This window comes from Accipiter gentilis, chromosome 31, assembly GCF_929443795.1.
Source record: "Accipiter gentilis chromosome 31, bAccGen1.1, whole genome shotgun sequence".
Taxonomy (NCBI): domain Eukaryota; kingdom Metazoa; phylum Chordata; class Aves; order Accipitriformes; family Accipitridae; genus Astur; species Astur gentilis.
Window position 1 is genome coordinate 16,987,488 of NC_064910.1, and position 27,412 is coordinate 17,014,899.

The 27,412-nt window shown below is 38.4% G+C and overlaps 1 protein-coding gene across 5 annotated transcripts in view; it reads left to right on the forward strand.

Moving 5' to 3' along the window:
- The window catches only part of WWC3 (WWC family member 3), a 103,822-nt gene that overhangs the window by 39,435 nt on the left and 36,975 nt on the right, over positions 1–27,412 (forward strand). For all 5 annotated transcript variants that reach the window (XM_049834333.1, XM_049834330.1, XM_049834331.1 and 2 more), the window contains exons 3-8: positions 3,597–3,800; positions 6,874–6,950; positions 9,463–9,542; positions 15,612–15,741; positions 21,825–21,974; positions 24,143–24,216. In XM_049834333.1, the coding sequence (XP_049690290.1) occupies positions 3,597–3,800; positions 6,874–6,950; positions 9,463–9,542; positions 15,612–15,741; positions 21,825–21,974; positions 24,143–24,216 (715 nt within the window). The remainder of the gene's footprint in view (positions 1–3,596; positions 3,801–6,873; positions 6,951–9,462; positions 9,543–15,611; positions 15,742–21,824; positions 21,975–24,142; positions 24,217–27,412) is intronic.

The window sequence follows — 27,412 nt, forward strand, 5'->3', positions numbered from 1 at the left end:
GGAGTACACTTGCACCCACATATGTACATGTGCGTGAATGCGCAAATTAGAAAAAGTACAAACGAGGATATTGGCAATTTTCTTTTTTTCTTGAAATTTGTAGAAGGCTTTAGGAGTCCCTATAGATAGTGAGTGGAACATGAACTCCCATTGCAATGCTGCGACTAAAAAAGCTACTAAAGCAGCCTACCAGTAGGCATCTTTGATAGGAATAACAATCACCATCGCACGCAAAAGAAATCACTCCCTTTTGCTTTTCAGACGTTGTTATTAGTGGCTTTACCACAAACATCAAGTGTGAACTTACAGAAAGGATATTAATCATTGTAGGCATGTCAGATCTGGCTCGCGTTTTTTTTCTGTGCAATTGAGAGCAAAAACTGTAGAAGAGAGTCTTCGCAGAGAAGTTGAATTCCTAAATGCTCAATGGGAAAGGCCCAGAAAGAGAAGAAACTAATCATATTGGGAATTAAGTAAAGGTAATATATAAACAGAAGGATGGAAACATCATAGGGCCAGTACTGAACTGAGTGAAAGGAATCATTCTGCAATTAACAAGGTTGCAAAATTTGTCTCTTTCATGATAACTAATTACTTGCAGCCCACAGATATTATCCTAAATGGTAATTCAACCGTCACAGCAAAATGGGTTTGTCACCCTTAGGCTAATACAGTGCTTGCATATACAAGCGAGATTTATATTCAGAGGGAAGACAGAGTTGATATTATAGCTGGATAATCATTATTCAAAAATTAGTAGGATACTCGGTCCAATTTTAAACTGTGGATAACAAAGGTACCAATCAAGACTGCATTAACCTCCTTTGTAGAAGTGAGAACTAATGAGTAGACAATCACGTCTGTCATGTTATGGTGTCAGGCAAGTGGCAGAGATGGTGTAGGAACTGAAGAAATGTTTTTCTGAAATGGCTCCCTTACATTGTATTCTGAACTATGTCTAAAATACTGGGAATGGCAACTTCCACATCAAAACATTCCGACTGTCTTTTGTGGCTGACCAGGTTAAATGCTTTATACAGCATTGGAGTTCTGTGTTAATTGACAAAACAGTTAGAAGTGCTTTGGTTTCAAGATCTATTGTGAGAAAACGCAAGGGATAATTCAAAGAGAGTCTTTCTAGCATTATGCTTACCCAGGGACCTCTCAAGCTTTATGCACCATCTCAAGCTTTTTGCCCTTCCACCTTTTAAAAGAAAACAGTAATACATCTGATTTTTCCAAGCCTCTTGCTATGTTTGTTTACCCAGAAAGTAATAAAAAGATTTCTAGGCAATAACTTTCCTTTTATATTGAAAAACTCCAGGAACAGAGGAATCTTCTGTAAATCTCAATGGTGCTTCCAACCCTGATCTCCATCTTGTTCTGTAAATTCAGTACTTTGTTGACACCCTTACTAAGCTGCTCTTGGCTTTTGTCCAACCATTGCTTAAAAACCTTGGCGGCTGCCAGCCGCAGAATTCCTTTCCCTCCTCCTCAGAGTCTTGGGAGCCTTTGAAGTCTCCTTTAACCAGTTGGGCATTCCCCAGTGAGAGAATAATATATTCTCTGCATTTGTCTGGGGCTGTTCTTGAATTACTGTAGTGGGGATTTTGGGGTGGTGGGGTGTTTTGTTTTGTTTTAATTGGTTATAGAGAAATTAAGAAAGTGAATTTTATCATACAATGTAGCTTTAGTTGTGTTGTTACATGGCAAACTTGTGTAGAAATCCAGGGCAAAGTGGAAGCCTCTGTACTTTATAAAACAGAAGAGAATGTTACTACTGTAACATTCTGTACTGAAGAAGTTTTCTGCTTCAGAAGAATGCTGCTAGCTTTTGAGAAGGCTTCTGAAACAATGTGGTAAAAGATGCAGTGTCCTGTAGTATAAGACCTCAGAAACTTAATGTATGATACAACATAATATTTTAGCCATGGCTGTTTATTGACATTAGAATGATTAAGTTCCTATTAAAAAAGAGACGCTTGCTAGGATCCACCTTTTCTGTCTTGTAAATATTTATTAATTTCTGCATAGTTTCCACAGGGCATTAGCAGTTTATAGGAATATTAAATTTGCACAGATTTCAGGAATACTTACGGACAGATGAGATAGCACTGCAAATTACCATGCTGTCAGTAAAGGATGGGCTGCAATGTGAACTCTGTTTGTTTCTGCTTGCCCTACATGCAGAGAAGGATTTATGGAGACTGGAACAAGCCACAGCGCATCCTGTCCTGGGCTGCAGAGGTAGTCTGGGGGCATTGGAGCCAGAAGGTGCTGCTGGGAATTGAGGTTCCCTGGGATGTGGGGAGAAATTGCAGAACTATAGGGACAGTCTTTATATTCTTGCAATGTAAGGAGTTGTGGGGAGAGAAAAGTTACAGCTGTTGAGAGAAAAGCTTGTTAGAAACCTAATATACAATTCTGTTGGAAGTACTGTTCATAGATGAGCTTCGTGGTTTTGTTTATGTACTTTTCAGATGGCTCTCAAATGGTAGAGCTTCTAGCGTGACCCTGACACCATTGGAGCTCTTAATGTGTTGGGCTAAATCTTTTATATAAGTTTCTTCTTTCGACACTGACACCAATATACTGAATTACATACACAAGATAATACAAAACATAACTGGCTTTCATCTCTTGTCAGAAACAAAGTTTGGAAAAAATGACCAGGTGTTTACCTCCTGACTGTGCTGCAGGTTCTGTCACTGCTTTGAACAGACATTGCATCTGCAGCAACTTCTTACCGGTAGAGCCTCAATCATGAGAAATTAACATTCACTTGAACATGAGACTTTACATGGACATCCTCATGTAAAACATATTTGCTAGCTTGAGCATCACCACAAAAAGAAAACAAATGAACCAATAATTTTTTAGGTTTTTAATGTATGTGTCTTCCTCCAGTGTCTTTGCAACTGCAAAGATACTGTTGCATGGTAATAACTTTGAAAATCCATATATATGGGAAACAGTTTGTACTGGAAACCTATTTTTTATTGTGTTTGAATACAAACTGTTCTAAATCCTGGAAAGGGAAAGCATGAGAGTGCTGTTTCTTAAGACAAAAAAAGAACCATTTTAAATGCTTTTATGGATTTGAGATTAAAATGCTAACTTCTGTTGAATGACCTTATTCTTCTTGGTTACACAGGTGTAGTCACTGACCTTTCAGGATGTTATACTTGTGAAGTTGTATGTAGTATCTCTAAGGTTGTTCCAACCATTTTATAGAGTTATGGGTTAACCATTGGGATACCTTTCACGCTCCTACATGGTTCTGGGGTTTTAGGTAGTTCTCAGAATTTTGAAGTTGGCTACAAGGGAAGGTTAGAGCCAAACCCTGTTTTCTTTGGGTTTACTCTAATTTGTAAAGAAAAGAATCAAATTTAAATGCCTTTTATATTTGAAAGGGCTTTCCCTGTTCTTCCACTCTGTGTCCTTACTGCTTCTTGTCCAGGCTGGAGTGATTTTGAGTAATGTAGTGTTAGGTGCGCTAGTTGAGAACAGACCTTAAAATAATTTGTACTTTGTAGGCTGAAGTGTCTTACAACTTATTCATTTATTATTTTTTTTTTAAATGCTTTTCTCCTCAGAGCTCACACAAATCGAGGACCCAAGGGAGCAATGGAGAAGGGAGCAGGAACGCATGCTAAAGGAATATTTAATAGTTGCCCAGGAGGCACTCAATGCCAAGAAGGAGATTTACCAAGTAAAGCAGCAGCGTTTTGAACTAGCGCAAGAAGAATATCAACAATTGCACAAAATGTGTGAGGATGACAGCCGTTCTTATGCCAGCTGTGAGTTTACTAGTCTTTTCTTGATTTACCCACCTGCCTCTCACAACATGTGGTGTAAGAAATAGAGTGAAGTGTTTCCATTGTCTGGTTCTCCTCTGAATGAAGATCCTGACTACGGAAGTGAGGCACTATCGTTTAACTGGTATTCAGGGACTTCCATTTCCTGTTAGGTCTATTAGAATATGCCTTTTTAACATTAAACAGGGATATGTTCCAGCTAGCATCTCTAGCCATCTCAGAGCCAGCTGTAGTGATGCTTCATGCAAGGTAACAAAGACAAGACTGAATGTTGCTGGACCAGCCACCTACTTGCACTCCTAAATTCATATATTATTTCACCCTCAACATGGGAGGGAACCATCATCTTAGGGGAAGCCTTCTGAGAATCCATGGTCGCTTTATTGACTTCAGTAAAGAATTAGGGATGAGGTGTTGTGATCAAGAGTACCTCTGACCATGAAGTAGGAAGCAGTGTTTCACTAGTGCCCCTCGTTCTTGAATGCCAGTCTCTGATCCTAATGCTGGTGGTGTAGGTCATAGAGCCTTGATTTCCTGCCCTTTTCATTCTTCAGATGTCTCTGGTAGCTTGGAGTAAATTACACACTTTTTTTGAAACCTGAAGTTGTTGTACCACTGTCATGGCTGTTGGCTGGTGCAACAAGAAAAGGTGTCTTTGCTGAAGAGTCAAAACAGTCTAGTTCAAAGAAGTGTATCAAATGGATATACCCACCAGCCACGTGGAAACGTAGTGGAGTTTCACTGCGCTGGTGGCTTTTCAGTGGCTGCTGTGTGTACAGCGATTGTTTAACTGCAGGATTTGCTGGTAGATGCCAAGTACAGGAAGATCTGCTTAGCCCTTTCTGAAAATGTTCAAGAAACCTGACTGGAGGGGGGGGGGGTGTTAAAGCAGGCATCTGGATAGAAGCGTTTAGCTACTCATCCAGTGGTATTTATTGATCCAAGGTATGCTAAAATCCTGAATAGAAGATGTTTTCTAGGGCTGAGGTGTCCCAGATGGTCTTGACCAAGTGTTCTTTTACTGTTGAACTGGGATTATCTCATCTTTTTGCTTAGTTTTAAATATACGTATTCTGTGATTTAGTTTGTGACATAACTGAACAGCTGTGACTAGTCTTCTTTCTTCCTGTTATGTTCAAGTTTCTTAAGAATTATTAAGAAAGGTTAAATTTTTTTTCTTATTGAGAAAAAGAAATTTTAAAAAAGAAAGTATTGTTTAAAGGTGTTTAACTACTGTTTAAAGACTTGGAATAGGGTAAAAGATAGTGTAATCAGTATTTATTTAGAGTATAAAATCAAAATACACATTTATTACAATACTTTTCTAGGAGCTTGGGCTTTTTGTTTTGAAAATTTGCAGTAGTTCTGTGGGATATTTTGTTGAATTACTTCAGGTGAATATTCAGAAAGAAACTTCTGTTGAAGATAGTATACTAAAAATATATAACCTGTTTTTCATATTTTTAAAGCTCTTGGAAACAGCAACAAAATGTGACTGAAAATGACAAAATTGGGGCTTATCTGTAGCATGAATGCAAATGCTATGTCTGTTGACTTTTATGTTTCTCAGCCTTCTGATAGGTTTGGGGTTTTTTTAGGTATATCTGGAATTGATAGTGAGATACTGTAAAATCATTTAATGAAACCTTTCACTTGTTTTGAGGTGAAAAAATAATTTTCTACAGATATGTTAATATATTTTTTATTGGTTTAAGATCATATGCATCTGTTTTGAGAAAATGGGATGGACTGATTAGTCAGATGATATATTTACCAAAAAAAATAAAAAATCCCTTTGGGGATTAATCATGCTGTCAGCTCAGATTCCCCAAGGCTTCCCCACTTGCATCTTCTTAATTCAGCTCCTCCACTCCATTCTGGGATGGATGCTTCTCCATTTATTTTACAGAAATCTTAGGCTTCTGATTCAAGTGTAATTAGATGGCCAAAGCTGGGTGCTTATATAGCAAATATTCATGCCTCCACCATCACTTGTTTCAGTCTGTTGTGTTAAAAGAACTAAAACTTCACAAACTGTTTTCCTCCTCTTTGCTTGTGGGTGCTGCCATTGACTCAGTGTCGTGTGCTCATGAGTGGGAGGTGGTGTGAGCTCAGCGGTTGTGGGTTGGCAGGGAGGTGCCCATGCAGCAGTTTTGTGACTCAGTTGTGATCAGCACTGTTTTTTTTTTTAAAAAAAAAAAAAAAAAATCCATAGAAAATCCTGGATTTAGAGAATTAATCCAGGCATGACTACTCATTTTGGCAAGTTCCTGCACGCTTGACATGACCTTGGCGTTGCAGTATTCTTTCGAGAGTTGAAAGGCTCAGTGCAGCGCAGACACGAATGTGGGTTTTAAAGCAGCAGCCTTCAGCTCTACAAAAGGATGGTAGGTCTAACAGCACAACCCCATCCACTCACATACCAGGCATTTTTCAGTGGGCCAGTGCTGCTGTGAATGGCTCACTCGATAAATCATGGTTGGTCTTGCCTAGCCTATCCTCTAGGACCTTTACTTCATCTGTCTAGGATTTAGCTTGTAATGCCACAGCTTGAAATCATTGCCTGACTCTAGATACACTGCATTAAGATCTCACTTGCCAGAGATTGATCTCTGTGTCAGTTCCCTACACTGTTGCTTTAGGAGGCAACTTCTCTCTGAGCTGATTGAATTTTATTCTGACAATAGTTTTGTTACTTGAGTCTCTATCGTACTCTCAGTTGAACATAGGTAGGAAGCAATTAGCAGTTGTTAATGTTGCACAAATTGCTTGCATCAGTAAATGCCACCGTCCTGTCGTGGAAGCTAGTTGCTTTTAGGCAATATGCAGTGCTACTATATACAATTTTTGTTGTTGTTGAGGACAAAAAAAAAAAAAATCAGGCAGGCCAAAGGTAATTCTTCATTTGTACTTTAGCACAGAGGGTTATTTTAAAACCTAGTGACTTGTAACACAAAGAATGAATGCTATGGTCTATTAAATAGTGCCACATCTTAACAAGCATATTAAAGAAGAAGAAAAAAATAATGTAAAATGCTGTTTTCCATCTGTTTAGCATTCTCTGGATTTTCAACTAATACCAAATATGACCCATATCAGATTAAAGCAGAAATAGCCAGCCGTCGTGACAGAGTGAGTAATCTTTTTTTCATTTTGTAATAATATGAATTGGGCATGGGGAAGGGAGGAGGACTATGTGTTTTTCTTTTACTTTAGCATTTACACTGGACGTTGCATGCATTTTTGGAAATATAATATTATAAACTGATTTTCTACTCTGACCTATTGTTCTAAGAAAATGAGTCTATATTTACTGCATTTCAGTGACTTACAAAGTAATGCTTTTTCCATGTTACAAGCGTAAAGATTTTTGTCACGGATGTCAGAGGCAAAGTCAGCCAGGCTTTCAGAAATTGCTTTCCATGTGCAAACTGTCACAAGTAGTAAATACTCTGCAGCCAAATTCTTTCTTGATTAAGTGCAGTTAAAACACACTGTCTTCATATTTTCCCATTTACCCATTTTCAGTGGGGTTCCATGGATGTCACTGAACTCTAGATTTAGCCATTTGTTTGGAAACCTGTTCACAACTCAGTAGACATGTTGGCCAAATAGAACTTTTCAGCTGTGATATGGCCAGAGGTCCTCTATGAGGGGAGGGGAGTTCAAGCATTCTGACAGTGAGAGGCAGTTCTGTAATAAAAATGTTCCATTTTTAGATTTTATTTTTTTTAAACTAGAGTCATGCTTTTGGTACAGTCTTTGCTGAAGTAAGAATAGTTGACTTCTTTGATTTCTCCCACGCTGTTTTAGCAAAGAGTTGAAGTCTGCACGTCGGTTTCTAGCAAATTGATATAGCAGTCATAAACAATTACAAAAAAGCAGATTATAATATTAAGCTCTAGAACCTATTTCTAAATTGTATGTTTCTTTTTATTAAAGGATAAAATGGGGTTTAGCATGCTGGGCATTCAGCTCACAAAATAAGTAAAAAATACTTATCTTTGCAGGATAGTGTTCCATTTTTGTTGTTGTGACCACTTTTCACATGAGTGCCTCTGAAAATAAATCCCGTTCACCACCCTTCAAAGGCATTTATTCTATCTGTATATGTTTACTACGTGCTGACTAGTGTTTGCTTGTTTCACATACTCTAAGTGTCAGCATATTCTAAAGGAGAAAATAAGCCTTATTTATTTAAATAATATTTAAAGATAATAAACAAGGTCTTCACTTACATGACTATTTCTCTCTGTTCCTGCACCTTAAAACAGTCCATAGGATAACCTGTTCAACTGAATGTGTCCATAGGCATTGAGTTGTTTCAGGTAATAGAATAAAATAAGCACTATAAAGTGTTTGCGTACATGATACTAGTGATGCATTTTTTTCATTTTACTTTTGGCAAGCGTTGAAGGAGTTGGTAAGGGTATAGGAGTGTTTTGTGGGCTGGTGTGATGGGTTTTGAGGAAAGGGCAAGAACACATGGGGAAGGGGGGGGGCCCAGAGGATAGTGAGACTCTGACAGTCGTGGTTTGCATCCCCAGAACTGCTGTGAAGCCACTTGCTCTTGGAGCAGAGCTGACAAAATTAATTTGTGCCTGGTTATGTAGGAATTTTTTTAAACTTTTTTTTTTAACTTTTAAAAAACCTTTTTTTCCCTCTGTTCTTTTACTCTTTTTTAAAACTCACTTTTCCTTGCTCTCTTTTCCTTACTCTTTTTCTAGTAATGGTTTTGTCATTTATTGATGTACACGTGAAAGTCAAGAGCACTCCGGGTAAATTTTTAGAAAAGGTACTAAGTTTGATAGCTTGAGAAGAGAGCGCTTTTTTCTTCCATCCCTGCCCCTCTTTGGGCTCTAGGTTCAGTCTTCCACCTCAGCACCACACACTGAAACACCTCCATTCTCCCCATTTGTCTGTAGTCCCTTGCATCCTCCTCTTCCTGTTGCCCTCAGTTATCTGTCAGCTTTGGAGGGCAAGAAGCTATTTCTTTGCAGATCAGTCTTGGTGCTGATAGTGTTCTTGTAACGTCTGCCCAACCTACTCAGGTAACCGTTTTCATAAAACCACAAAAATGTGTTTTTGGAGACATCACTGCTTTGTCACTTTTGATTTGTGCTCACCAGTTGGATCAAGGTAATTGGCGGGGGGGGGGGGATTGAGAGGGCAGGACAATATGAAAATAACTGTAGAAAATCAAGCTGCCATTTTTGGGAGAGAGACCAGTTCTGTTGCCAGTGATTTGGTTTTCCCAGATTGAAAAATTAACAGCATTGAATGTTCAGTCTGTTTTTGAAGTTGACTAAAGAGTTGAAGACAATTGAGAGGTGTCTGTCTGCTACAAGGGGAGAAGAAGAATCATATGGATTGAAACTTGTTAGCATAAGCTAACTAATAGAATAGATGAGGAAATAGATACTTTGAAAGCTGAATGTTGTGACTGCTATTAAACCGGGTCTTAGATATTTCAGAAAGTCTTCTGTTATTTTAATGCAAATTTTAAAGCAAAAAAAGAAGGGAACTTAGATTATCACTTCCCATTTTTTAAAGTAACTTATGATTTTGTATTTGAAAAACAATTATTGTTATTATGAAAGTTTCTGTTACATATTATTACTTTAAATTATCTTGTTATATTCAGCTTTCTAGGCTAAAACGAGAATTGGCACAGATGAAGCAGGAGCTGCAATATAAGGAAAAAGGAGTGGAAACTCTGCAAGAGTAAGTTAATAGTTTGTGGGAGGATCTTTTTTTTCTTTACTTTATTCGCCTTGGAATGAATTTCTTAGAAAAGCATTGCCAAAAAAAAGAAAAAAAGTTGAAACCTCTTAATTGCTTTGCTTCAGAGTTTCTGCTATGATAGTGATGCGGGGTGAGAACAGTGTGAAATGATGGAAGAAGGGTTGGACAGAATTGGTTGGAGTGGTGATTTCATAGATCCACGTGCAAAAACAGTTTTATAGGCCCTGTTCTTTAACTCTACTGAAGATGTTGTCGCGGCACTGCACAGCATAGCTGATTTGTGCGTGTACTGCAAATCTGATGGTCTGTAAGGATTTGGATTTTGTTGCATGTCTGCAGAATGAGTGCATGTCAGTGCGACTCCTTGTCTCCTCCCTGTGCGGAAAGGTAGCTTGGGGTAATTTGCCACTGCCCCCGGGGCTATTAGGCAGACGGAGCTCTGTTTCTTTTGCGCTCAGTGGTGGCCAAGGTTGTGACCTGTTGTGGTGACCCTCTCCCTGCCACTCTTCCGACAGGCCATCAGATGGGAACTGAGTGACTTCCATCTGTGCGCCGCTTAGTCACCTACACGCGTAGCACGTATGCAGGATGCCCGGTGGGGTAGGGAGAGAGGTTGCCAGGCCATGGAAAAGATGGCAGGTAAACACAGGTTGTTGTGGCTTCCAGATCCGTTCAACAAGGCCAGCAGCTAGACCATGTGTTGAACAGCTCTTGCGTTTGCCTTGGACATGTGGCCATGCGTTTAGAAATCTTGGCATTTTTTCCAGCATGCATGTGAACGAACTGCCTAATGCAGGCGCTTCCTGAAAAACGTTGGAACCGTTGCATGTCTAATGCGTTTTGCAGCATAAGTACAGTATCTGTGGAAATATTTTGAAGCTTCGGATTTATTGTGTTGGTGCTACAAAGTGTGGGTGCGCACTTTCGCTTCAGGAATTCTGGCAAAGTTTCAGGGATTGGAGCAATTAGGTTACTTATTTTCCAACTTTGATTTTGATTGGTATTACGTTAACGAAATGATATAAAGTGACATACTCAGATTTAACTTTTAAAGGTGAGGGAGTAGCCCATGCACTTCATATTGTTTGGATTTTGGTTTGTTTTGGGTTTTTTGTTTGTTGGGGGTTTTTTTGTTTTGGTTTTTTTTTTTTTAAGCTTACAATGTTCTTCTGTTTTAAAAGCTTAAGAGAAGAAAACTTTTTCAGCCAAAATCCTTCATTGGCAGATATAATGTAATAATTGTCAGGCATAAATATATTTTTATTGACTACACTAAGTATTTACAGGTAGTTAGGGGAATTGTTAATGTATGACATTAACTGAAAATTAGTAAAATAAAGCACTCGGTATATTGAAACAGCAAATATTTTAAGTAATAATTTAGGTATAGTCAACGTTTTAGGATGGTGGCCTAGATACATAAGCAGTAACAGAACAAAAGCAATTTTGTCTTAAGATTCTTAATCACATTTTCTTGAAGTGAGTAAGAATTGCCTTGCCTTTTCTACTTTATTTGTTTTCCTACTGGTTACTGAGTTATTTTAAGGGTGTAGGTTCAATTGTTTTATAAAAGGACTAACCAGTTGACTAGGATGATGAAAGTATTTGAAGGCCATTTGAAACTCAAGATTGTTTTAATTAATATAATTCATTTAAGATAGTGCAACTTTTTGAAAAGTAAAGTCTGCGAATGATTAAGAAGACAAATGTTAGTCTTGGATTTTAGCCCAAGTGAAGTTGCCCATACTCCAGGATGCGGTATAGGAGAGGCATACAAGAGAGGAATTACTTTAAAGCATATCTGATTAGTCAGTGGTCACTCTAATCATCTAGTTTAAAAGTTCAAGTATGAGAACTCAATGCTTCGGTGCTGCTCGTTGCTGCTATTGCTACGGTCACCCTCTGTCTTGTTGGTGCACTGGGTGGCATTTGTTGTTGCTTGCTGAAGCTGGGGAGGATTGGAGTGAATTTCTGTCAGTGTTTGTGCCTTGCTGAGCTCTGCTCTATGTAGTGACGACTTCACTTGTGAACCAGAGGCTTGTTGGTTTTTCTTTGTTTTGTGTTTTTAAGTAATTTTTTAATTGCCCTTCTGGTGAGATATGTGCTTTCTTTTGAGTATTTTGCTTCTAGTTGGAAGTGAGCCGATTTGGAGAGTACTCACGCTAACAACTGAAGGGAGAAGTTTCTCTAGCCTCCTTGTGTAGTCTGCAGACAAATCGGGCGAAAAGCCTAACTGTGCTCTAGGTTGTCCCTGGGTGATCTCTCCCCTACTGCTTGTATTTGTCAGGAGAGAAGGGTCACTCGAGTCAAGTACCAAAGCTGAAGTATTTTAGTTTTTGTATATCCATAAAGTAAGTATATTGTCTAAAAAGAAACTCATTGCTCCTTTTTTAAAATAAATATGCAGATTTTTTTTTAAGTTTCTTACCTCTCGGACATTTTCCCCTTTTGTTACCTTTTTTAAACTTTTTGTCTGCGTAATTTTTCTTCCTTCTTGTGCTAGGTCAAATCTTCAAGTAACTGCCAAACTGAGAATGGCATGCATCCTGTTCAGCTTTTTTAAAGCCGTGTTCTTCACTTTATTTCAAGTATAAGCCAAGAACAACATTAGGAGCTGTCACACTTGGACTTTACATCTGGCTGAATGTTTGCTTTGAAAGTCTGACCAGAATGGCATTATGAGCAGGTATCAGAACCTGCTGCCCTCAGACTTCCTGGGCACCTCTGCTGGGTATAGCTCTTAGAGGAGAGACATATTTTATCGTGAGGGTGGTTAGGTTGCTCAGTATTTCCATCAATCTATTTTGCTGTCTGATTCAGATGCCTTTGTTAAATGCAAATCTCTTGCATTGACATTTTCCACATACAGTGTCTGCCTTGGACTGTGTTTTGTTTTCTGTTCTTTTTAATTTTAGTAAAATGGCTTAGCCATCTTTGAGGAGACAAAAAAAAAAAAAAAAAAAAAGACCCAACCCAAAAACCAAACCACAAAACAACTAGAGAAAAGTGGGGTTTTGTGGAGGGAGAGAGGATTAAAGTGTGGGGTTTTTTTGTTTTTTTGTTTTTTTTTTTTTGTTTTTTTTTTTTTTTTTTAATACCTCTACAATTTCAATACGGTCAGAATTTCAAACTTTGTAGTGCTGCAGCTTTTTCTTAGGGCTATGTTTTCTATTGTTTCATCCAAATTTGGCAATGTTGTGATAAGCCTTTGGACATCGCAGTCTGCCTTTGCCCACTGGAGACTTTCTGGAGCTCACCGTTTAAAGCCTGCAAAAATCCCACCCTGCGTGACAGTGTTCCTCAACCTCCGCAGGCGCCTTTCCCCGAGGTGCGGCTGATCCTGTCGCGGTCCAGAGTTACAGGGTTAAAGATGAGCCTTTTCTGGAACAAACTCCTTCCTCTGACCTGGCGCAGGGACTGAGGAGGAGGAGCAGTTCCTCCTCCCCTGTGTTTTCAGTGACCCTTCTGCTCGACGGCAGGAATTTTGGAGGAAGGCGTTTAGCAACAAAGGAAATGAAAACTTGGCCAGTTGGCTCTGAGAGCGGGGTGAATGCTGAGAGAAGTTGGGAGAGACAGGGAATTAGGACTGACTAAACAATTTGTAGCTACAGGCTAGTTTAGAGCATATGAGACCTGACAAAATTAAATTAGATTTTAACTCGGCTACAGACCTGTGCTTTGGTGAGGACGGGGGGAGTCTTGTGTATTTGAAGGCCTGTGGAGAACAATAGAGGAACATGGAAACTGCCCTATAGGACTGAAAGTATTGCAAGTGTATTAATAGTCTGTGTGTCCTAGAAACATCTTCCTCAGAAAATGTATACTTTATTCATAGTTTTGGATATTAGTTGAATGTTCTTCTGTTCATACAAAGGTCTAATCTGTATTTGTATCATGCTCTTTTCCATTAATAAAACGGAAGATTCCTGTTAACTTAGTGGCTTTCAAAACTAGAGCTTTATGAAAGGAGGTAACAGACAATAAATAACAAATAATTTTGTAAGGTACTTAAGTCAGTTTGGGTTGACAGCAATACTGATTTAAGCTCAAATATTTCTGGCAGTAGAAACTTTCTGATTCTTTCCTTAAACAAATACCAATTCATAAGTTGGGCTCCGAAGTGACGTCCAGGAGCATGAATATGTGGGTAGCTGGACAAAAATCTGGTTGAAATTAAATAATTTCCTTTTCCTGAAATGCCACCTTGGACCTGGCAAACAGTATAATGAGCAGTTTTGTAGGAGACATTTTCAGGTCTAATGTTTGGGCAGAATCTATGATCTTAACATTAAGGTAACCTTCAGATAAAACCACATGTTATCTTTTTCATGTAACTTTTAATGAATTGGATTAGTAGTTTTACCATGGTTTTATCTAATCTTTTCAGGATTTTAACTATAATTTAGTGAAGACTCATGTAAACATCTTAAAAGGAAAACAAAACTAACCTAACCAAAAAAACCTTTAATCCACATGACATTTAAGTCCTTTCTTGTTCTTGAACCAAATATCATAAAGGCTTATATATTTTCTTATGCACCATGGGGAAAATTGTGTTTAAGTAGGAAGGTTGAGGTTCAGACTTACTTTGTGTTGACTCCAAAAGCAGGAACTGTCAGAAAAAACCAAACAAACCAAAACCATAGAAACCTAACCTGCATTTTTTTTTCCTAAATATTGTGAGCTGCACAATAAACCCACAGGATTTTCATTCAAGCCTTTTGATTTTTCATTTTAATATTTTTAATTTTAAACCAAGTTATCTGCTGCAAGTGAAATTTCACTGATTTTGTTTAACTGGCAGAACATGCTGAGTGAGTGTTCTTGACACTCTTAGCTTGATACAATACCTACCTTGAAACTTATAGTTATTCTCAATATTTTAAATAGAGTTTGAGTATTCTTGTCATGTATGTATAGTGTACCCTCTCCTACTACATCCTTTTATAGATTGATGTCCTCTGTAATGACCGATGTATGTTTTATCTTTAATTCTGTTAACCAGAGTCACCTTTTCCTGGAGATGTTCATTCTTAGCATTGGCTTAGGGACAATTACACATACAACCTTTTTTCTATATACACACTTTCTATGCTAGATTAACAGGAAAATTGAGGTTTTTCATATTTTAACAAGAATTTAACACAATTTTCACTAATGGCTGTGGGTAGCCTGTTAAAAACCCATAGCTTTTCATTGTAAGTCTGAGACCGAATGGTGGTTCTAGTAAGTTCTGCAGAGTCTCTGGTCTTGTTCTTTATCTATAAATCAAAGCAAATTATGAAGATGGTACACTGGACTAGGCTTCTGTGTCCTGATCTGTTGTCCTTTGCTATTGCAAACTGCTGGGAAAAAGTGGATGAGACAGTGGATGTCCCACATAAGATGAGAGATTTTTATGGCAAGGTGGAAATGTTGTTAGTACTTCATGTAGTGAGTAGTGCTCATGCTCCTTGCTGAGTTTGCATTTGAAACCTTCTGGAATGGTCCCATGTGATGTTCCTTGGTGCAGGACAATGATGTCTTCTAGACAAGATACTCAAAGATGCCCATAGTGGCAGGAAAGCATTTGCAATAAAACTTTAGGAATTAAAAATTTCTTCCCAAGAAAATGAAATGCCTGTGTTAGAAACTTCTGAAGCAAGATCATATAGAAGTCCTGGAAGAGATGTTGTGATGTGTAGTGCCGCATGGAAAATATGACAGCTGGACTGCTAATATCTTTATTTTTGAGTTATTACTGTGTAGGTTAGTTTTAGGTTGATTTTACTTCTCTTGCTTGAAATAGTCCGCAGACACTACCTGTAAGCTCGCTCTGTATTAGGACACTAAACCCAGGAAATTTGTTGGTTCTGCAGAACCTGGGTAAGTAATTGCATTGCTTTGTCTTTAGAGTGTACTTGGCACTGAGTGCTGTGTTAATTCCAAGTAGAGTATCGTTTTATTCCTGGAAATAAAGTGGTACATGAATGAACAACAGGTCTTAAAATGTCTGTGCGCTTTCTGATTATGTGAAAATTCCTGAACTTGTCTTAATCTTTTCAACAGGATTGATCGTAAGATGTCAAGTGCTCATACAAATTATAGACTGGATGAAGCACAAGCTATAATGAGTGAGCTTCGAACCATAAAGAAAGCTATATGCACAGGTGAAAAAGAAAGGCAGGACCTTATGCAGGTAAAAAATATGCTACTGAACAAATAGCTGCTAAACAGTAATAACCTACCTCTATTTTCTTGTTTGTGACTGCATTGGGGTTACCAAGTTCAAATAAGGAAGTGGGTGGCCTACACTGATTTTTCTGTTTGATAATTGCTAATAGCAGGCAGCTCAAAAGAGGTAAGTAGTCATTGTCTATACTGTGAACACAACACTTTGTATGCATTTCTTACTTTTGTTTTAGATAATGTACTATTCTTACATTTAGATCAATGTCTTTATTTAATATAGCTTTCTATTACTGCTGACTGTATCAAAGACTGCTATGGAGTAATTATGTTGCATTTTAAAAAAATCTTTAAGTTTTATGGTATTTGTTTTTAATTTTGTTTAATGTCTCTTTGTGTTGCCTATAATGAAGTAGGACTGAGAAGTCATGTGCTAAAACATTTACCAGTTTGTCTACCGTGATTTTTTTCTTTTATAAGCATTTCACAAAACTGGATCTCTGTGTCACTATGCCACAGTTTGGCAGTTCTTCTTTTTTTTGCCCCAAATTCTCCTCTCAAGTACCCATATCAAGACACATGTTAATTTTAAATGTTCTCACAAAATCCTCAGACTATGATTAAATGCAATGTATACAGAAAACATCATGAAAGCTTTAAATGAGTGCATGAGGATCGTGGGGAGATACATGCCTGAGTAGTGACCAGACTTTTGAATGGATTCTGCATCCTGCTCCGAGCTCTCAGTTTCTAAGTCTGAGTTATTAATGTCATGAGAGCTTGATCAAAGAGCCATGATTCTGCCACCGCAGGGACTTCAGTATAGACTTGCCCAAATATGCTGCAGATACAGAGGGGTGTCAAGGACAGTTATCTTCACCCAGTTTTCTAACTGCTATATGGAAAAAGGCATGTTTGTTACCTAAATTTTTGGGACCATACTAAGTTAATATCGCCATTCAAACATTTTCTTTCAGTTTTCTCTGCAGTAGTGTTTCACTGGTATTTTTTTAATTGTTAAATGATATGTGTAGCTTGTAACCTACATATAATGAATATCCATAGTTATACAATTATTCAGTCTCCAAAGCATTACCCAAAGGTCAGCTGATGGACCACAAATCCTTGTTCAAGTAGACAGAACACTTAAGTCACTATGAAAAGTTCCTGCCTTGGCAACTTTTAACATATTTGATATTTTGCGTTGGCCAAGTTTTAAAGTAATTCTCAGTCTTCCACATGCCTGGCTAGCAAGAAACGATTAGAAAGGCAGTTCTTCATGGATGCAGTGACGCACATTTTAGGAAACTAACTGGTAATTTCAAGACTTGTATGTGAGATCTTGGAGCAGCTTAACTACTGGCCTTGTTTTAACTCCCCCACTAGATTCCCCCCTCCCCCCCCCCCCTTCCCTTTTCCTTACATTTGCAGTCCTCAGTGGCACTAAATCTAGCTGTAAACATTGAGATGTCTTGAAAATCGTATCTCTTAAACCAACTTTAGGTGCACTTGCAGTTTGTTTAAATAAAATGTTGAGGGAATTAGAAGTCTAGGATCAAGCTTAGCATCAAGGATTGGGCAATGCTGGCAGCACCAGCATGTAGAGGTTGCACAAGACAGAAGTGAAAATGAAAAGTGTTGCCATCCTTCTTCATGGGTCTACGTGACATACAGGAAATATCAGTCGAGAAGGTATCATTTTTGTAATTAATGACAAACTGTTGTGATAGCATCCAATAGTAGGTGTACAGCCCAGGAGAATCTAGGAGTTCCACACAGGCCTAGCATGCAAAACAGTTCTGCATGTTTTGTTGCAATTGTAGTAAGGGATTAAATGCCGTAGTTTACAGTATGTACAGTTGTAAAAATTGTGTGTTTCTGCCAATTTACTGTGCTCCGCAAAAATATCCAGCTTCCTGCCTGATATTTTTAAAAATTTTGACCAAAAAAATTAAATTATTTTTGTTGTCACTAAACTTTTATGTGTTTTGCCTTTTTATGATTAGTTGAAGATTATTGTTATGGATTTATTTGGCCTCGTCAAACAAGTGCAAGTCTATTTTAAGTATCTTCCTAATGAGTTCAGAATTTGATTTTTAATTTCCTATAAATTTTGAAATTGTTTTGTCCTCGAATATGCTACATTTTAAAGTTACTGTTGGTAAAACAAGCTTTCATAGAATGGTTTGGGTTGGAAGGGACCTTTAAAGATCATCTGGTCTAAGCCCCCTGCCATGGGCAGGGACACCTTCCACCAGACCAGGTTGCTCCAAGCCCCATCCAACCTGGCCTTGAACACTGCCAGGGATGGGGCAGCCACAACTCCTCTGGGCAACCTGTTCCAGTGCCTCACCACCCTCACAGTGAGGAACTTCTTCCTTACATCTAACCTAAATCTACGCTCTTTCAGTTTAAAGCCATTACCCCTTGTCCTATCACTACATGACCTTGTAAAAAGTCCCTCTCCAGCTTTCCTGTAAGTCCCCTTTAGGTACTGGAAGGCTGCTATAAGGTCTCTCCAGAGCCTTCTCTTCTCCAGGCTGAACAACCCCAACTCTCTCAGCCTTTCTTCAGAGGAGAGGTGCTCCAGCCCTCTGATCATCTTCATGACCCTCCTCTGGACTTGCTCCAACAGGTCCATGTCCTTCTTACATTGGGGGCCCCAGAGCTGAATGTGGTACTCCAGGTGGGGCCTAACAAGAGCTTTCTTATGAAAAACTTTTTGTTTTGAAAGCTGTTTATAGAGGAGTTTGAAGTATTGTGTAAACAGATTGGGATTTATTATTTCAGAGAAAGGAAATAGACAGTTTCTTACTATTTCTTAATTTAAATCTGGCCAGTGTAAGCAACAGAACTAAACATAGTAGAAGTGACTCAGTCATGTGTAGGTGCTTGGAAAATTGTGGCTGTCATAGAAAGATGGTAATTGGATTGAGTTGTGTGGGAGAGAAGGCTGACCAGGGAAGGAGAGAGTGGTCAGATTTAAACTGGGTGCTGTGGTTACAAAGCAAGCCAGATATGCAGTGTCACAGCTCTAAAAAAAATGGGTGAACTTTTTACATAAGATTGAGTAATCAAGGTGCATGGTTAGGTTCCGGAAGGCAGTGTGTGTGTGTGTGTGTGTGTGTGTGTGTTTGTCCCTCCTCCTGCCCCCCCTTCCCTTTCTTACTTTTGTTTTTGTTCCAGTATGTGCATGTGCTTTTAAAATGTCCTTTATCCTTAGGAAGCATTGGATTTTGGGTTTTGTGTGTTTTTTCTTTTTTCCTTTTCTTTTCTTTACCAGTTAAGCAGGCTAAATAGGTTAGATAGGAACTGCAATGAAATCGTATGTGGCAGAGAGCTCCTAAATCAGATAGCAACAATGGTGAAATGACCATGCGCTCATTTCTCTCTTTTTGGGTAGGTCTGGGCTGGTGTGCCTAGAACTTCACATCCATATTGGTAGGCTGGTCTGGCAGATTCTGTGGGATTGCCATAAACAATCCATAAACCCCAGACAAAAGATGGATTCTTCCACATAGCTGGGGAAGATATTACTCCTAACAGTTTATGTAAATTGTTTCTATCTAAAAGTATGCTAACTCACGTTATAATTTTCCATGTTAAGATTGCTGGTGGCTGTGCTTTCACTTATCCAGCTAGAGGGACTCAAAGCATATATGCTTAGCCTGGAGCATAGTCACCTATGCGTGTAGATGTAAGTTAAGGTGATGCTACTTGGTGATTGCTACTTGCCAAACGCTGTGTAATTTTTAAGTAGTTTCCAGGGTTCAGCAAGTGTACCTGGATGGGAAGCCTGGCCAGCGGCCAAACTGCCCTTCGTTAGCTGCCAAGGAAGTGCTGGAGGGTGTCAGGAGCACACCAGGAGTGCATAAAATAGCTGAAATAGAGGCAAAAGTTCTGCCATCACGATCTTTGATGTTATGTATGTCTGTAACATAATATGTGTTAGCCAAAAGTGCCAGATGGGACATAGCTTATTTGGGAGAAACCTCCGGCTTTCTGAATCCTCCATTTTTGTTCATATGACTGGTTCTGTTTTACTGGGAAGAGGACATGGTAGATGTTTGATGTTTGTGTAGCTATTCTTTGAAATTGTTATTTCCATGTTATAAACGCATTAGGGATCTATCTTGATTGTCCATACAGCAGGAGACTGACAGGACTGGATGATTTCCAGTGAGATTTGAAGAAGAGAGTTAGACAGGAGTCTGTAATTTTCAGTTTTCATAAAGTGGAAGACATTCTAGGTTTTTTTGCCATGTGATGGAACAGTTAATTTTGCGGCAAGTCTGGGAGGATAAAGGGACACTAGCTAGGGACTTCTCGGCAACATAACTTGATATTGAATTTTGCTGTCTCAGGGCTGAGAAGAAACTGTTTCGTCCTTCGCTGTCCTCTGTCGCTGCCAGGGCTGAGCACAAAATCCCAGCCCCGCTCGGACCTTGTAGTACCGGCAGACGGAGACTGGAGAGGGAGCGACATCTCACCCTGCCTTTCCCTCATAGAAGAAGACAAAATGTGTGACTGGGGGGGCCGTGGGGGGAGCACAGGCCTCCCACTCCTGTGGGTAGGGAGCCCACTCCTTCATTCGTCCTGCACCAGGCTGGGTATTTTCCCTCTTTTTTTGTCTTGTGGAGGCAGGCCTGAGGGAGGGACTGGTGTATTAATGAGAACAAAGGGATGGGCCACATATGACTGAAATGGAGGCCACCAGAAAAAGCCGCTTTTCCTGGCTGGTTTCAGGCCTGCTGCAGTTCCCATGGATGCTTCTGAGGCTCCAAAAATGGCGGCCTTGCTGTTCTGTGAGCAGCAACCAGTTGCTGTTACACAGGTTTGTCTTGGCTCCGTTAGTTGAATTTGTCATAAGAAAAGGCAGCATTGACATGTTATCCTTTGTAAACTGCGCTTTGAAGGCTAAGAAATCTGGTAATTGGATATGGACAGTAACTGGGGCTTGTTGCAAATCACCAGTTGTCAGAGCCACTGAGATTCCTGAGGGCCAGACTTCCCTGTGCAGTGCTTCAGGTTTGTCTCTGATTCTGTAGTTTACACACCGGAGTAAGCAGTTTTGAGAGCTTTTATGTGTATTTTTAGAACCACATGGTTTGATTATGTTATGATTTATAAATTGATACAGCTCGTCAAATTTCTGTTAAAATTTTTTTTTCACATAATTTGATTACCCTTTATCTTCTGGTGAGGGGACAGAATTTAGTTTTTTATTTTTTTTTTTTAATGTTCTTTTGATGCATAATGATTAGGGCCTTTGTCATAAATGACAGCCTGCACGGTGGTTTTGTTATTGGTACTACATTATCTGTAATTTTTGAAAAAGAGAGAATGCACAATCAGAAAATAAAAGTGATATTAACAACTTTTTTTTTTTTTTAAAAGGAATTTTAAAAGCCTGCCAACCAAGCTTGTATTGTTGAACAAGTTACTATTTTGTGTGATTCTCTCTTATTCTCCTTTCCCCTTAAAGACTGCTTGAGGTGTCTGCTTTACCCTCACAGTTTGTGTCATCGTTTAGACATCTCAGAGATGTCCCTTGCATAACCCAAAGTGTAAAATATCTCTTAACTATGTGAACCTTGGGTAAGAGAGCACAAGGGTGAAATCAGCTGTCATAAAACTACAATCAATACAAGGTATTCGTCAAGCTGGATGTGATAGCATTAGTGGCTAAGGAATGTAACCTGTGCAAAAGATGGCAAAAGGGCAGGTGAATCACATTTGTCTTCCCTATCAGCTAACCTGAAAGTTGACAGCTGCTAGATTTAAAGAACTGTAAGCCATACAAAAGCTGAAACATTCACAGGTTTAAAAGAAATAATTTAAAATCTGTTTACTGTTAGATGCATCTTTTAAAAGGAGAGGTTTATTCCAAAGCAAAGCTTCTGCATGTTTGTAACACTACAATGAATTTTACTTTCTGTAAATAGCTCTCTATAGGCAAGCTACCTGTCATATTTCTAAAATAATTTTTTTCTTTGTTTTCTCTTAATAAAAGAATTATAAAAATAAGTTTTTCTGATTTTTTTTCTTTCTTTTTTTTTTTTTTTTTTTTTTTTTTTTTAATCTCTTCTGTAGAGCCTGGCCAAGTTAACAGATGGATTCAGGAATAGCTGTTGTATTACAGATTCCCTGCAGGATCTCCAGCACAATTCTAGTTCGCTCAGTGACTCCTGTTTACCTCAACAACACTGCGATGCTTGTTCACAGACTGACATCACTGGAGAGGTATGCGTTCCTATGCGAGACATTTGCTGTAGAAAATAAGCTGCTTTTGTGCTTTAGTGATACATTGTTATTTCCTGTTTTAATTTAAGAAGTGTTGGCTGTGGCGGAATGAAAAATGCAAAGCAGTATTGGTGGTGAGGGAGTTGCATTTGCTTATTGTTTCCAGAGAATGTGAGCGGCTCTCATGAGTGGTGGGCTTTGCGGTTCTGCTACTTGAGCGTGGCACAGGGGCGTAGCGGTGTGCTTGCAGGTCAGTGACAGGTAAAATCAGCTCCCAGACTCGGCCAGCCTGGCAGAGCACTTCTCATGTCATCACTTTAGTGACTGCAGGTTCATCTCTTGAGTAATAACTCTCCCTGAGGTGTCCTCGCAGACCTCTTCTCTTCAAGTTACCAGCTCTGACTTACTGATATGTGTAATGATGCAGGAAGGAAGAAAACACTTCAGCCAGCTTACAGTTGCAGTAGAGACTTGATTGTGCAGCAGCATGAGATGTTAGTATTCTGGTAGTAGTGATGGATGGGGGGGGGGGTTGTTTGTTTGTTTTGGTTGGTTGGGGTTTTTTTTAATCTTGTGTTTATCATGCTTGTCATCATTGTTTATATACATCAAAAATGTAGGGTAGACCTCTGTTCCTTTCCTCTGTCTGAGACAAGGGGAGTGAGTATTTATTAGAGTCTCAAAGTATTTTTCTTAAAAACTAACAAAACTTATGATTTTGTCTGTCATACCTTTATGCTCAAATATGCCTTTAAATATGGTATTTGAGAAGAACATATTAGCATTCCTTGGAAATAGTTCTGTGTGAATGAAATTGTGTATTCCAAATAATAAAAATTTGGCTTACACTAGTACTATGGCAGCCTAGCTGTTCTTGAGCAATAAAACATTTGCTTTGGTGGATGAGATTGACAACAAAGCAAGATGACAACCTGTTTGTAGTTTGTTATAGTACTATAGTTATGTGGATGTGGATTTTATTCCACATTTGGTTAGAAATTTTTATTGAACTATGTAACTTTTTAATTGTAGGCTTTTATCATCCTATTTCTCCTCTATTGTCTTCTTTCACTGCTGACTAGTTGCCGAGTTGGATGTCTCCAGAGGGCCTCTACAGAAGAGGAAATCTGTGTTTTTAAGAAGATTTACTTCTAAAGCATCTAAGAAATCTTAGCTAACCCTAGGCTGTCTTTCAGTGTGTTAGGTAGATGGTGCCTTTGGGATGTAATTTTTGAGACTGGTGGTGGATGTGATTACGGAATTCCAAAATGAATTGCCAAAAGGAACATAGCAGCGTTTTCCCATTCACAATACGCATTGAGTGCCATCCAAGACAAGCCAAGTACAGTCTGAAAATTGTGTTTATCAGGTGTAGTTTTTTTGTTAGGAAAATAAAATTACATAATTATGTCAGTTGTTTTCCTGAATTAGTAGTAGTGGAATGTGAGTAAAAAAGAGGTGCATTTTTTTACATGTGTGATGATGAAGAGAGCAAAAGCAGCAGTCAGATGAGAAATCCAAAGGTGCAGCAATGCTCTTAAATACGGAATTGGATTTTAAGTATTAGACTGTATACAGACTTTTGAAGAGGGGAACTGCTGATGCCCTAAGATGGAGAGAAGTTGCTGTAGAAACCGGACTGTATACAGTAGGAGTTGTAGCATAAATGTGCGTACTATGGCTGGTTCAAGGATCAGGTGATGTTTTTGTAATAATGTTTAAAATGCACTAATGATCTAAGTGCTGGGTAACACATCACAGTACAGGGAATATAATCTGAATTAGTTCTAATTAAACTATCCATAACATAGCTGTATCAAGTAGTAAAATATTTCAGTTAAAAATACTCTTTGTGTTTTAGACTTGGATAAAGTTGAAAAGCTTTGACCATACATCAGTGATTCTGTTTCCTAACACTCCATTTCCAGGATCATAATTTATTGAAAGGGCTCATTTATCTTCTGTATCTTTAGCAATAACCAGTTTTGTATTTCTAAAGCATAAATTTGATTTTTATTATGTTATTAGTTAAAGCATTGAGGTTTCTTTACCGAGTCCAGCAAGTGAAACTAATTTATCCCTTTCTTTGTTGTGAGAGTGTTTTTAAAATCTCATTTCTCTCTCCCCCCCCCCCCCCCCCCCCCCCTTGCTCTTCAACTCTGCAAAAGTTTGGATTTGATGACAAAACAAGACTCGTAGACAAAGTAAGACTGAACTGGCAATATGAAGAGGCCAAGAAAAGGTAATTAAAGATAAATTTGTTGGGTTTAATTTTTACTCTTGTGATTAAAGTTTTCAAAGTAGAACTGGAACCAGCCTCCTAGCTGAAATGTCTTTAGGAAGAGTAATTTGCTTACTATTGAATAACTTACAGGTAATAAAACCTTAGGTAAACGTAAGACTTTATCATAAGATTATTATATTTGTTTGCAGAGATAAAGCTAAATGTCAACGCTGTTCTACACTTGTATAAACACAAAATTGCAGTAGTTTAATTGAACTGTTTTACATTTTTTCCCCCTTCTTCTCAAACCTCAGTATAAACAATCTTTAAATTTACACTTATCAGCCTAGTCTGTCAGTATATTCGGAGCTTTGCATACCTGTGTTCTAAGTTCAGTGTACTGAAGTAATGAACTCAGTGTGAAGAAAGAATGCAGAATTTCCTGTGAGATAAATGAAGATGTTCAGAGCTGAGCAAAAGGTTACATAAAAATAAATGTTGAGATTGGAAAAAAAAAATCTGATAAAAATAATAAGAAAAATTACTTGAAATAGATTAATTTTTCACCAAGTCCTTCAATCTAATTGCTTATCATAAGTATTTCTTTTGTGAAGGTCAGTCTTGCAGTGTTTTTTCATGGCTTTGTAAAAGTAATATATTCTTATTTAGTACTATTTTAAAAATACTATCTAGTTGTGTAGTTTAGTGGGTCCTCATTTAACCTCATTGTTTTCAAACTATTTCCCACATATTCAGGACAATAGTGCAGGGATACATGATTACTTGAACGCAGTAATTTTATGTGCTTACTTAATTCATGCTGATAGAACATTCTCTTATTAAAATTGACTGACACTTGAAAGATTCTGTATAGTTAACTTTGAAAACCTTAGGTTTTTAATTTTTTTTAGGTTAGGATTTTTCTTTTTCATTTTCAACTCTGCCTATTTCGCCAGTTTTTTACATGTCAGAGCAAGGATTTAAAGTTCAATACTTTTGCCTCACTTTTTTCATATTTTGGCGACTTTTTCTTTGAGGGAAACGGTAATGCTGTCATATGTCTTGGCAGGGATTGGAAGCTTTGTAGGGCAATTCACCATTTTGTTGTTCTTGGAAAATTTACCCACATTTGGATGCAATACCAGCTTCAAAAAAAAATTATATTGGTGCAAGCATGTTAGAGATACACAGCTAAATATTCAGGATTTGTAACTGGAATGAAAGTCTGCATTGTAAAATACTGCATGTGAATACCAGTGACTATTACCTAATACGGGTTAAATAATTGGGCATAAAAAGGGCAAAACAAAAACCCGTCAAGTGTCCCGTTTGGTCACAGGCTTAATCCTTAGCATTTAATAGTCCAGTGATAATTTAGGGGTTCATGACAGTTGCTGAAAGATGGAGGATAGCATTTCATTTTATACTGTTTAGTTTAGCAGAGCCACTGGTGCTGTGAAGATTTTAATAAATGTTTTTAGTTAGTTTTCTGACATACCTTCTATGTGTTTTTCAAAATAATTATCTTCTTGTGTGTTACTGCAGAGAAAAGATAAGAGTGGCGGGGGTTTTTTTGGTGATGTGGTTGTGGGTTTGGGGTTTGGTTTTTTTTTTTTGAGTAGCAGAAGCACTTCTCAGCTGGAAACGTGGAACATTTGTTTATGCGTGGAATGCAGTATTTCTGAACATCAGAAGTGAGCTGGGGTTTGATGTTAATTAAGTGTAGAAAATCCGGGTAACTAACGTTCCAACTAGAGAATAGTAAATGCAATAAGGGTAGTTTTGCTGTCCTGGGATAGCAGCTCTGACAATGGTCCATTATTTAGCAAAAGCATGTTAGTTGCTTTAAAATAGTAGCCTTATTCTGCCCAGTATGTTGTACGGAAGTAATCAGCTTTCAGCTTTTGAGTGGAACTGCACAAAGCTCATTGCCCCTACCAGTTATCTCTGTGGTTGCATTCTTCATTTATCATGCATTCCTTCCCCTTAGCTTGCTGGCATTTCTGTAGGGCTTTTGTCTCTACTAAATATCTTTGTGTTCGTTCTCCCTTGGCTAGTGAAATATCTACTGTTCCTGCACAGTGTGGGTGACGGAATGTGCTGTGATGGATTAAAATCTACAAAGTAGAAAATTAAAATGCTACAGTATGTCACAACTGTAAAGCAATATATTATGACTACTTGCTTGTCAAATGGGGTGTGGAAACATATAGCAAATAAGTACAACAGAGAAACTGTATTATTTCCAAGTTTTAAGGGAGACTTTTAAAATACACTGGAGGAGAAAAGTATGCCTTTTCCCTTAAGGGAAAGCAGGAAAAAAGCCCCACAAACTGAAGGGCAGTGTGCTACATTTTAGTCAGTCTTGTGAATCTAGCCAGAAGATAATACAGCTCTAGATACGAGCAGAATATTTGCTGTATGTAGTGAAGAAGTTTTTAAAAGTAAAAATATGTTCTCTGTATATGGTATCTGAGCAAGGAAACACAGTGTTGGGATTTCTGAATGAACTGTCTTGAGAGATTCAGGAGAAGAGACCCAGGGATAGTAGAAAAGTTGGTTTATAATCCCAAAATACCTCTCTTCCCTCATAAAAGGTAATTTGATTTTAATTCCTCCTTCAAAAATCTCTCTAACTATTGAGTGGTTTGGCCTTTGCATAAATTAAGACATTCACATAGCTTTTTTTTTTTTCCCCTTCCCTTTCCCACTGGAAGGAAGTTGGGTAATTTGCAATTTAATTTTTCCCATGGGTATTTGAGCTGTGGGTTCTGACATCTTCAGCATGCTGGGGAAGAGGTCCTCTCTTCTGTGTCTGATCCAGGCTCTGGGAGGAGGCATGTAAATTCTACTTTTTAACTTGCCAGTCATGCTGAAGAGAGGCTCAATCACTTTTCTTTTGCTCTTTTCTCTTCCCCCCCATTATTTTTAAATAAACTGTACCTTATTTCCGTGAAATTTCTTCTCTCAGATCTGTCAGTGTGGCCCTCCAGAGAGGCGGGAGTGGGGGGAGGACAGTCTTTTTAAGCAGACAGCCTCAAGCTGCCTGGATAAATACCGGTTTTAGTTTCAGTTGCTATTTCAGTGAGACCACCTCTCATGAAAGCATTTGCACACTGGAAGTGTACCCCTCAAGCACTTTTCTGAATAGACTGCTTGATAGAAAGAGAAATCAAAAGCAAATTGTTTTTCTTTGATAACTCTTTAAGTTGTG